This window comes from Nanorana parkeri, unplaced genomic scaffold (genome assembly GCF_000935625.1).
Source record: "Nanorana parkeri isolate BGI_ZX_2015 unplaced genomic scaffold, ASM93562v1 scaffold384, whole genome shotgun sequence".
In the NCBI taxonomy this organism is placed as follows: Eukaryota; Metazoa; Chordata; class Amphibia; order Anura; family Dicroglossidae; genus Nanorana; species Nanorana parkeri.
In genome coordinates this window covers 1,030,243-1,041,947 of record NW_017306652.1, presented here as the reverse complement: position 1 = coordinate 1,041,947, position 11,705 = coordinate 1,030,243, and the positions used below count along the sequence as shown (strand labels likewise).

The 11,705-nt window shown below is 47.4% G+C and overlaps 1 protein-coding gene across 1 annotated transcript in view; it reads left to right on the top strand.

Moving 5' to 3' along the window:
* The first annotated feature begins 6,969 nt into the window (after window positions 1–6,969).
* Window positions 6,970–11,705, top strand: part of MBLAC2 (metallo-beta-lactamase domain containing 2) — a 12,962-nt gene continuing 8,226 nt past the window's right edge. Inside the window, exon 1 of the mRNA XM_018559234.1 lies at window positions 6,970–7,437. Coding sequence (XP_018414736.1) covers window positions 6,987–7,437 — 451 coding nt within the window. The 5' untranslated portion in view covers window positions 6,970–6,986. The remainder of the gene's footprint in view (window positions 7,438–11,705) is intronic.

Sequence of the window (11,705 nt, the reverse complement as noted above, 5' to 3'; positions counted from 1 at the left end):
GGGGGGACTGGGTGTAAACGAACCTCCATCTGCTCAAAGACTAGCATTGGTCATCTAATTGGTTCCACCTGAAAAACTGACAGGCAGGCCCGATCAGATCACATGGGGCCTTAAGTGATTAAGGGTGGGTTCAATTTAAAGGTAGTCTTCAGGGAGAAAAGAAAATCCTTTCAACTTCATCCCTTCTTCTTTTATATGTATTTTTTATTTTAAAAATATACCTAAAACCCTTATTACTCACCTAATTCTCATATGACATGCCAGGTCTCAGGCCCTTTTTCTTCTGGTCTGTAGTATGGGAAGAGCCAGTCTACAATGATCACATGCCCAATTCTTCCTGGTGACAAGGGTGCTGTTCATGGCCCCCACAAGTGTTCATCACGGGGGTTCTCACTAGAGTCCTCACAGGGTCCTCTAACCCTCCTGTGTGACATCACAACAAGGGGCTGACACCAGACCCATCGGCTGAGCAGTGGAGAGAACCGAGAGGAACTCCCAACTACTGGTCACCCCTAATGGAAGAAACACCCTAGGGAAACATATGTCAGGGGATTCCAGTGAATATTTCTTGGTTTTAGGAGCAGGATTGCAAAGTTCAAATGGGAAAATGTGGCATCTTCGGTTAAAAAAATGACACGCATCATGTCCATAGAAAGAGTTTTGAGCTGAAGCCCCAATACATTTTTGTCCTATAGTATAGAGTATAACAAACCAACTCAAAAATGCCTTTGAGTTCGATGAACTTGTCTTTATGGTGCTTTATTGGTGCACTTAGAAAAAGAACCCTCTCATGTAGGCCTATTGATGACCACAGACCGAGTAGGGATTGCTTTCTCTGCTATCTCTGTAGATTCACTCCTTGTTCCCTGTATGCTTGAAGGGAACCTGTCGCATTAGTATTTACCTGGCACATCCATGGTTCCAATCCATCATCTCATCCCCTAGAAGTAGTGATAGTTCCAGTCCAAGCATGTCATTGGGCATGAGGCTGCAGAGGTGCACCCATTCATATAATGCTTCTAGAAGTCTGTAGGAGACATGTATCTGTATCCTTGTTTTGGGTTGGCGATTCCCAGTGTTGAAGACAGAACAGCCAGGCAACTAGCAGTTGCACAATTAAGTAAATATTGGCAGCCTCCAGGATCTCTAAGGAATGGCAATATGGTTGTAGAGGATCATGAAAAATGTAAAGGTAAAATGGGTGTTTTTCTGTCTTTATCACAGCTGCAATGTCTCCTAGAGACCTTTAGCAGTTCACCTAATTCCCTTACTATCTAGTGTTGATCTTTCATAAATGTAGAACTATAAAAAAAATCATATGATGGGACTGAGATTTCAATTTAAGCAGGACTAAACACTACAATATTTTTTCAACAATGAATCTAGATCAAACAAATATACATTGGCCAGCAAAGTATTCCTTTAAATGTTTATCCAAACACTTAGACCCGTTCACACTGAACGGTTTATCGCGCGATCTCCGCTCCGAATTTGTGCATATTTCCGCGCGATATCGATCTATGTAGCTTGACAAATGTATTGCAATGGAGCAATGTCACCTGTAGCTCATCCCTCAAGCTTGTCGCTCGTACATGACCCTTTTTTCTGCGGATGCCACGCAATTTGGCTCCAATAGACTCAATGGTGTCGTGCAAAGTCACGCATTACCGGCGATATGGTGCAACTTTGTCACTCGATATTGCACTACAGAAGGGTCACTTTTGCACAGCGATATGGAATATGAAAGAATGTTGTCACATCAAGACCGCTGTTGATTGGTTACAGCCCAATGTAGCGTCTCCATGTCGCTCAGTGTGAATAGGGTCTTACAGTGGTCATGTTTTTGACAAAAGCTGACTCCAACTCTTTTAGCCCCTCTTCCCTGAACTTCCTCTTCAGTACACAAGGACAGCACAGTCTCCAGCAGCTTTCCATCTATGAGCTCTGAGAGGTGTGGGTGGGGGCAGGGGAGTGTCTTGCCTTGCTCTGTCTGTGTGTTTGTAGAGATACACACAGCTTACGAGCACACAAGGGTGGCTCCATAGGAACATGCAAGGGAAAGGAGAGACCCTAAACAGGATATCAGGACCAGTGCTCATTGGACCAGTTGATTCTGCAGCAAAACTAAACTTTTAAACATCAAAGAGCAGGATCCATTGTAAGTCCTTTAGACTTTAATATTGCTTCAATGCTTTTACGTTTGTCTCCACCGCATACTGTGAGCAGATTACATTGCAGTTCTGGAGTCTGGCAACTGAATATAACCAACCCGCGGCCCATTTGCAGCCAGCAGGACTCAGGAGGAGCTGAGCTCAGTAGCTTAGTGAGCCTGGGATGCTCAGAGGCTCTGTTGTGTCACCTTGTAAGTCTTTCAGTGATGGAAAGGGAGACGAATTTAATGGAGAGGGTTTTGCTGGGGAAATGTTTGTTTCACATTCTCTGTATTCATTCAATTATTATTACTAAAATTAATTTGATGTATAGAAGAGCGGTGTAAAAAATAATCAGCCCCCGGTGTCAGTTACAACTGGGTTGGCCACTCTGTTAAAGTATTTAAACAGGGGGGAGGGAAACTAATTCCCTTGAAAGAAGCTTATTGGAATGTACAGTAAGTGGAAAACTTTTTATTGTTTGTTATCTGTATTGGGAAAGGGAGGCCAACACAGCAATGGAGATGAGGGCTGGTGCAGACCTGGGCGATCCAGGACATGCGTCCCGGGACCATGTGATTGTGTGCAGTTGCAGTCAGTGGTTCCTGTGTGACCCCATTGATTTCAATGGGGTTACATCCATGCGGCAATCGCAGAAAAAAGGTACATGTATCTTTTTTCGCAACACACAACATGCGACGGAAAACCGCACGATCTGGAACCGGGGTGCCATTAGTAAATAATGGCACAGCCAGCATGATCGGCGGTGGTGGGTGATTCCGTGACCGCACGGAATCACCCACCGCATGGTTTCGTGCATGATTGCCACGCGGTCACGGGTCGCCATAGTGTGAACCTAGCCTTAGAGTGGCTGAAATTCAGAAGAGTGTTAATATAAGGATGGATATGTAAGATGAAAGGAAAGTGGAGAGAGAAAGAGGAGGGAGAACAGAAGGAAGAGAAGAGGAAAATCTGCTCTGCCCTCCAATAATACTTATAAATCTTTTGGGTGCAGTAAGTTTAGTGTACTTCCAGGCTACCAATAAAAGGCACAAAAAAAGATCTCTGCCCCTCTGCGCTGCTGCGGCGTATTGGCTGTACAACCTGTTTGCCTCCAATCCAGATCAGTGAAAGGAATGCCCTGGAGTCTGACACGAGTGCCTTGTTTCCATTTAATGTGAAAATGCACAAACTGCCGACAGGGATGTAGCCAGGACCGCTAACGTGTTTCAATTAAAACGCTCTAAAGAAGAAATCTGGCAAAGAAAAGATTTACACTTGCAGTGGGACTAGCCCCGCATTGCAAGGGCTAAGTGCCCGTTAGACATGTGCAATTCGTTTCGGAAAGATTTGTTATTCTGACAAATTTTCAGAAATTCGGAGATTTGGATATATCCGAATTTCCGATAATGAAAAATTCGGAAGAAATTTGTTAGAGGTAGTCTGTACGAATATTCGTTGCCGCAAAGTGACATCATAGAAAAGAAATTTTTGTTTTTTTTGTTTTTAACAGTCTGCAGAAGAGAAAGGAATGGGCGGAGTGAGCTGTGACATTTCGGCTCCGCGCATCTGTTTACATGCGGGCAGGTGATGACATTTTGTGGCGAGTCTTCGTTGGGTTTGCACGGATCGTCTTGCGGCGGGACTTTTTATTTTTATTTTGGCGGGTCAGTGAGTGTCGTGCATCGTGATTGACGCTGGATTACATCGATGGATCCATTTTTTTAAAAGTAAAGTAATAGTCAAAGTGTGATTTTCTTTATTTACTTTTAACCCTTTAGTGAATGAGTAGGGGTGCAGGTACCCTTTACTCATTCACAAGGTGGGGCAGCATCTTGGTGCCCCTTAATTAAAGGGGTACCCCGATGCAAATAAGCCCCCTTGCCCGCAGACCCCCCACAACCACCGCATCAGGGTTGTGGGGAAGAGGTCATTGTCCCCATCGGCATGAGACCACCGTCCCAATGTGGCCTGGTAAGGCGCAGGGAGGGGGGGCGGGGCGCTCAATCGCCCCAACCCCCCTTTCCTCCCCTGTAGGGGGGGGGGGGGGGGGGCTCCTAACATTCCTACAAGACCTAAAGGGTCTGATATCAATTGGGGGGGGAACCTCATGGTTTTTTTTTCCTTTTGTCTAACGTCACTTTCCTGCAACGAGTATTCGTCTAGAAACGAATGTTCATCCAGACTACCGCTAATGAATTTCTTCCAAATTCAAATCCCGAAAAGGATTGACTTTTGGACATGATTCCCGCAAAAACCGAAATAGCGGAAAATCTGAATCAAAACAAAACTAAACATATTTTTTTGTATAGGTGCCCGTTTTGTCTCGCAAGTAAAGTATGTCACCAGCACACCAAAGTAAAATATTCAACGAGTGGTCATTTTATTGATGTGCACACATCTCGTCATAGAGCAATGCTACGGTGCCACTCAGGGTCCCTTCATCAGGCATGACATGTGTGCGGTGGAAACCTCTTTTGGAACTCGTTTTGTCTAGGTGGCTCAAATAAAGCTGTTTTACTTTCCTGATCTTCGGTCTCAAGGCAGTCAGCACTCACCTCCTTTCTGCTCCAGATGTCAAAATGTCCCTCAGCATCCCCCTGTCTAATGCAAATCAATGGACCTGTATAAGACATAATGACATCAAAGGCCCTTAGTCCATTGAAGGGAAGGGGAGAAGAGGCTGTGGGATTGGTGAAGCAGCCTGGCAGGACCGAGGATCAGGCAGGTATATTTGCTTTGAGTCTCTGACACAAAATGAGCACTTAACCCTTGCAGTGCGGGGGTAGCCCCACTGCAAGGGTAAGTTTTTTTTTTTTGTTTTTTTGCCTGGAGTTCTTTAACTATAGTTTCCAGAGTACCATCGGCACCACACTGAAGTCTCTTGATAGGATGTGTGCTACAACCGACTATGAATATAACAAAGTGTCATTAGGTTTAATAATTACTGAGTGTCATTAGTTTACACAATAGATAAGGCCGGAAATGGCTGCTTGTGTATCAGTGCTGGAATGACACCTATGTTCACAATGCAGCTCTTCTTGGAACTGACAGATGAAGAATATATTTTTATATTGTCTAGATGCTGCAACACTGAAATACATGAGATTCAGCTAGCCCGGTGATCTAATGATTCTGTACTTCCTGGCAGCAAGAATAAGGATGCTGTAATCCTTTGATATAATTATATTTCCTCCTGCTGCATTTCCAATAAGGAGAAAAATCCAGGAGAAAATGTATAAGGAGATCTGTTAGGACAGAAATATAGTAGCAGTCATTGCTGACTGTGGTCCTAACTCTAATCTATGGAAGCCTCCATCTTGGAGCATATAGAGCAAAGGATGAATTGGGTGCAGGTTCACCAGGAGGTAGCCCATTCCTCCTTGAAGGCACAGGGACACTACACAGAGGTGCCTTGGTAGGGCAGTGCGGCTTCCACATTATTTGCAAAAGTTGTGCAACTAAAACCTCTGTTTTTAACCCATATAGTTAGATGGTGTCATCTGGATTGGAGCCGAGGGCCCCCTCCCCTGGTTAAGAAGGGAATTGCCTTATTTGACCTTTTGCTGGGGTGAGCACCCCTATATCTGGTCTGGTACGTGGTGCATTTGGTGAAGGAACAAGAAATATTTATCACTATTGCTGTTTATATATGAACATATCTTCAGAGTTATGAACATTTACAGACTTCACATCTGATTTATATATTATTTATTCACCGCCATTTGTTTGAGTCACAGATTATTTTATTGTTTTTTGTATTGCTCATTGTTGTAGCTCGGGCCTCGGCACATTCAGTTATCCATTTTTTCATGTATACACACTCACAGTGGGTACATTCCAGTGCCTGAGCTAAATGTAAAGCAGAGGAGCCGTTTTGTACAAGTGATTTCAGCGGCTATACAGCCTGCTTGTGACTTGTCCGCCCCCCCTCCATAGTGCCCCTCCCACCATGGTCCGCTGCCTCCTTCTGTGCTGTGGTTTTTGGGGGCCCCTGCTCTTCTGTCACAAAGAGAGCTGTACAGAAGAACATGTGTGCTCTATTTTCTGTATTGGAGAGCAGGCTCATAAAGAGAACCTGTCACCTCTGAATGCTATGACACAGGTGCTTGTTATGCCCTGTGTGATAGTAATAAAGTTTAAGTGAAAAAAAAGTAAAAAATAATTTTTTTTTTAAAATTGATCAAAAGTAAAAAAAATAAATACAAATTATTAACTGTATGGGGGTCTCATGATTTCAACTGGTGGCCCTGCCTTCTGGGACTACACACATGCACTACCCCGGTCACTCGCAAGGTTCCGACATTTTGTTATGGGGTGTGGAGTGGGGGGCCCTTCATGGTTTCTTGCATGGGGCCCTGAGGTTTCTAGTTATGTCTCTGGCTGTTAGCTTGCTTATTGGTGCAGTTCATTGATAAATATATTTTACACAGTGTAATCTGTTTCATTGCAGGCTGCTGCTAAGTGTGCTGGGAAATGTTTGCTTTTGTACCCACGGATAGCTATGACACTCTCAAGTATAGATATCACATGACACTTTCGGGCATAGACATGACACGTGTGTTTCCACTCTCTCAGGGACAGACATGACCCTCTCAGGTCCCCGTGTTCCTGCTCTCAAAACAAATGGGCGTGCCTTTAGAAAAGTGCGAGTTCTCCTTGACATCTCCACTTCATTGGCTGTTCGGGTAGTGACGCCCATAGCTTCTCTTCTCCTATTGGAGGAAGCGCGTCCTGAAGCGGAGCTCTGGTGACAGGTCTGTGGGCGCTGCCCGAGGTACTGACAGCCGGAGTCTCCGCAACAGGCTGATCTCAGCCCGTGGAGCGAGTCCAGCCATGGCGGCCCTGGAGTGGTACGCACACAAGGCCCTGGGGGACGGCGTGTACTGGATCCAGGAGCGCTTCTACGAGTCCGGGAACCGAGCCAACATCTGGCTGGTGCAGGGCTCCCACCAGGATCTGGTCATCGACACCGGCCTGGGGCTCCGCAGCCTGCCGGACTACTTGTGCTCTTCGGGGCTGCTGCCGCACGGCAAGAGCGGGGGATCGGGGCGCCGGCCGCTCATGGCTGTGGCCACACACGTCCACTTTGACCACGCCGGGGGCCTGCACCAGTTCGATCAGGTGGCCGTACACCGGGAGGAAGCGGACGCTCTGATCCGGGGAGATAACTTCGAAACGGTGACCTGGTTGTCAGACAGCGAGGTGGTAAAAGCCCCTATCCCGGGCTGGAGCGCCAGTCAGTTCAAGGTGCAGCCGGTGAAGCCCAGCCACGTCCTGGATGATGGTAAATATGAGTCCGGGTAGGGAGCCTGGACTCCCGGCATGACTTCCATGTAACATGGACAGAGGGTAGAGGTCCTTCTAATCACATTCCACAACAGGAGAAACTTCCAGCACTGAGACATTGGAACCCAGGCGTGTTATACTGGGACCTGGCAAGGAGGGGACTGGGGGCAGGGGGCAATTACCTACCACCGGGGCCAGTACATGTAAGAAGAGACTTGGGGCTGCTGTCCTAAGTGGGGGTTTCCCTATTCATACCTTGATTACAGGGGCCCCCAAATCAGTGACATCTGCTGGTGTCATATAGATATCGGCACCCCAGTCAGACATTGATTACAGGGGCCCCCAGATCAGTGACATCTTCTCGTGTCATATAGATACCAGCACCCCATGCATACCTTGATTACAGGGCCCCCCAATATATGACATCTGCTGGGTGTCCTATAGATACCGGCACCCCATTCGTAGCTTGATTACAGGGCCCCCAGTTCAGTGACATCTGCTGGGTGTCATATAGATACCGGCACCCCATTCAGACCTTGATTACAGGGCCCCCCCAGATCAGTGACATCTTCTGGGTGTCATATAGATACCGGCACCCCATTCAGACCTTGATTACAGGGCCCCCCCAGATCAGTGACATCTTCTGGGTGTCATATAGATACCGGCACCCCATTCAGACCTTGACTACAGGGGCCCCCCCAATATATGACATCTGCTGGGTGTCATTATAGATACTGGCACCCCATTCAGACCTTGATTACAGGGGCCCCCCTAATCAGTGACATCTGCTGGGTGTCGTATAGATACCGGCACCCTATTCAGACCTTGATTACAGGGGCCCCCAGATCAGTGACATCTGCGGGGTGTCATATAGATACCGCCACCCCATTCAGACCTTGACTACAGGGGCCCCCACATAAGTGACATCTTCTGGTGTCGTATAGATACCAGCACCCCATTCAGACCTTGATTACAGCCCCCCACCCAGATCAGTGACATCTGCTGGGTGTCATATAGATACCAGCACCCCATTCAGACCTTGATTACAGCCCCCCACCCAGATCAGTGACATCTGCTGGGTGTCATATAGATACCAGCACCCCATTCAGACCTTGATTACAGCCCCCCACCCAGATCAGTGACATCTGCTGGGTATCATATAGATACCAGCACCCCATTCAGACCATGATTACAGGGACCCCCCAGATCAGTGACATCTGCTGGGTATCATATAGATACCAGCACCCCATTCAGACCATGATTACAGGGACCCCCCAGATCAGTGACATCTTCTGGGTGTCATATAGATACCGACACCCCATTCGGACCGATGTCACTGTCACTGATCAGTGACATCGGACAACAGGGGTGGGCAAAAAACAACTCTCCAGCTGTTGCAGAACTACAAATCCCATGAGCATTGCAAGATTCTCACAGCTGCAGGCATGACTGCCAGAGAGAGATGCATTATGGGTTTTGTCATTTCCCCACAGCTGGAGGGCTGGAGTTTGCCCACCCCTGGTCCACAATCTGTAGCATAGGGGAGAAGAGGTGGGCGCGACTGTTGTGCAGGCAGGGGTAACCCCGATTGCAAGATTTGTGGTTTCCCTGGACATAGGCATTAAACAACAAAGACCTGTTTTTACAACGGAAGGGTTAACTGGTTCCCTGCCAGGATGTAGTTAACAGCCCCCCAACTTGGTCCTGTGCTAAGATTTCATTTCAAGGTTATCAATGTGATAGTACAGTGTTGGTCATGGAAGACCTTTTCACAGTGCTGGGGCTTCTGGTTTGCTAAGAAATCAGACTACACGGAGACAGCTAGAAGACGCCTGTAGCCGTGTATTTATTGGTACACTTCCCATCGATATGTTTCTGTGGGTTGTATTCTGCCTGCAGCTTATTCCCTCTGGTTTTCATAAGATGCCTACTCATAGTTTCCAGCATGAAAACACAAAGCAAATTGCATGTGTGTATAAAACCACAACAGTCCAAATGGGTCCTTAAAGTGGAGCTTTAGGAAAATAATGTAATAGCAGGAAGGCTTTTTTCTTGCAGACGAGACACACTTTGGCAGGTAAAGCAGCACTCATACAGTATATGTATTCCATCCATGTATTTAGCTGTTTGCCTGGAGTCCAGCTTTCAATGTGCACTTATTCCTAATGCCCCCCCTCTCCTGATCTAACATTATTCTCCCTCCCCCTCCGCAGATGTATACCTACCGAGATGTTTATATTCCATGCCACAAGACCGGTGACGTGCAGTACCTCTGGTTCTGGGTGAGGCATTACCCAGCCTCGCCCCAACCCGCCAAAGCACCGCTCCAAACTCGGTCCCAAGCTAGTGTGAAGGAGGAAGGGAGGAGCCTCCCTGTCCCTCACTTGCTCATCACTGCTGAGGCATCGAGATCGATGGCCTCAGTCGTTTTAAAAAAAAACTTTTTTTGATTGGACAGCTTGGACCAATGGCGCTTTGCCATTGGTCCAAGCCATCCACAGAGCTCACGCCTCTAACACAGCTCTTGCCTCACCAAGTTAGGTTACACAAGTAGTGGGGAAACCCGCTGCTGTGTAACCTAACATAGCTGTCAAAAGCCGGATGCAGTGCTGCCTGTAATTAGCAGGCAGCGCTCCGTCCACGACAGGTTACACAGCGGGGAGGCTTTCCCTGCTGTGTAACCTGAAATAAGCCGCTCGTAATGGAGAAAAAGCTGCCAGCTTCAGACTTGAAGCTGACAGCTTTTTCCTCCATAATACTAGGTGAGGCTCTGCCTCACCTGCCTCCACTGACCGCACATCCCTGCACAAGAGTTCTCTTTTTCCTGGCTGTGTCTGTACAATAGAACCCTATAAAAGTCTATCACAATCCAAATGGTACATCTAGCTGTGGCGGTGGGGTCAGGTGTTGGATTTAGGAACAGGACTAAAGCTGGATTTGTTCAAGTTTTAGGTTTGAGGGTTACGTTGAGGATTGTGGATTAGGTTTAGCCTTTGTTATCAGTTTGGAGGTTAGGTTACCTTAATGCATGCTCACTACCTTTCCATGCTCCATCCCCGCACACTTACCTATGGTCCCTTGTCGCCGCCACCTTGTCCAGAAGGATCTGTGCCGTTTCCCAAACTTCCAGGTTGTGGAGGGTACGGAGGGCAGTTGAGGGATAGACTCCTTCTGCCATCAGTCAAATTATTGGGAGGAGAGCGGTGGAGGGAGCAGGAGTGTGGCTTGCCGAGCACCATGTGCATCTGTGGCCAGACCCAGCTAGGCATGGGTCACAGCCAGGAACGCGTATGCATGGATGTCATCTAAGCAGTTGGAAAGCTAAGTCCCCTTTCACACATGGGCGTCTTGTGAACACGCATCAAAAATACACAGAAGTGTGCTTTGACGTGCGTTCACGAAATGTACACAAACGGGGAACCCGCTTGTGGTGCCTTTACTAGTTAATGGCACCCCAAATGTGACCGACCAATCGCATTTTTTTCCTGCATGTGAGTGAGAATGTGCATAAACGTGCAGGGGGAAAAATGGAATGCCTGTTGCAGACTTTGTGACATGTACCACTTTCCTGCATTTGGCGCACGTCCAGGGACCCATTGAAATAAATACAGGAAACAAATGCCCACGAACGCACATCACCAAGACGTGCATTACTGTGATGCTTAGGTGTGAACTGGGACTAAAGGAGATACCCGCAAACAGGCGGAGGGGGTAGTGGTTTGGGGACCGTCTGGAAGAGGAGGAAGGAGATCATCATTAAGAAGGAGAAGAATCAGATAATGTGGGTGTGGATCTCCTTGTCTTGAAAAAAAAATGTAAGGATACATTTGTAAATTTAGTTTTTGGTGTTTTTCATGAGCAAATGTTATTGTTGCTGAAGTCAGTCCAGCAAAAAAAACAGCACCTAATTTATATAAGAAAATCAAAAATGGCTGTCTCTCCTTGCTCTCTCCCCTGGCTGTTCCTGGCTGCCTCTCCCCAGTCTCTCCTTGGTCGCTCCCCTGGCTGTCTCTCCTTGCTCTCTCCCCTGGCTGTCTCTCCTTGCTCTCTCTCCTGGCTGTCTCTCTTGGCTGTCTCTCCTTGCTCTCTCTCCTGGTTGTCTCTCCATTCTCTCCCCTCGCTGTCTCTCCCTGCTCCCTCTTCTGGCTGTCTTTATTCACTCTAGCTCCTGGCTGTCTCTCCTCGCTCTCTCTCCCCCCAGCTGTCTCTCCTCGCTCTCTCTCCCCCGGCTATCTTTCCTGGCTGTCTCTCCTCGCTCTCTCTCCC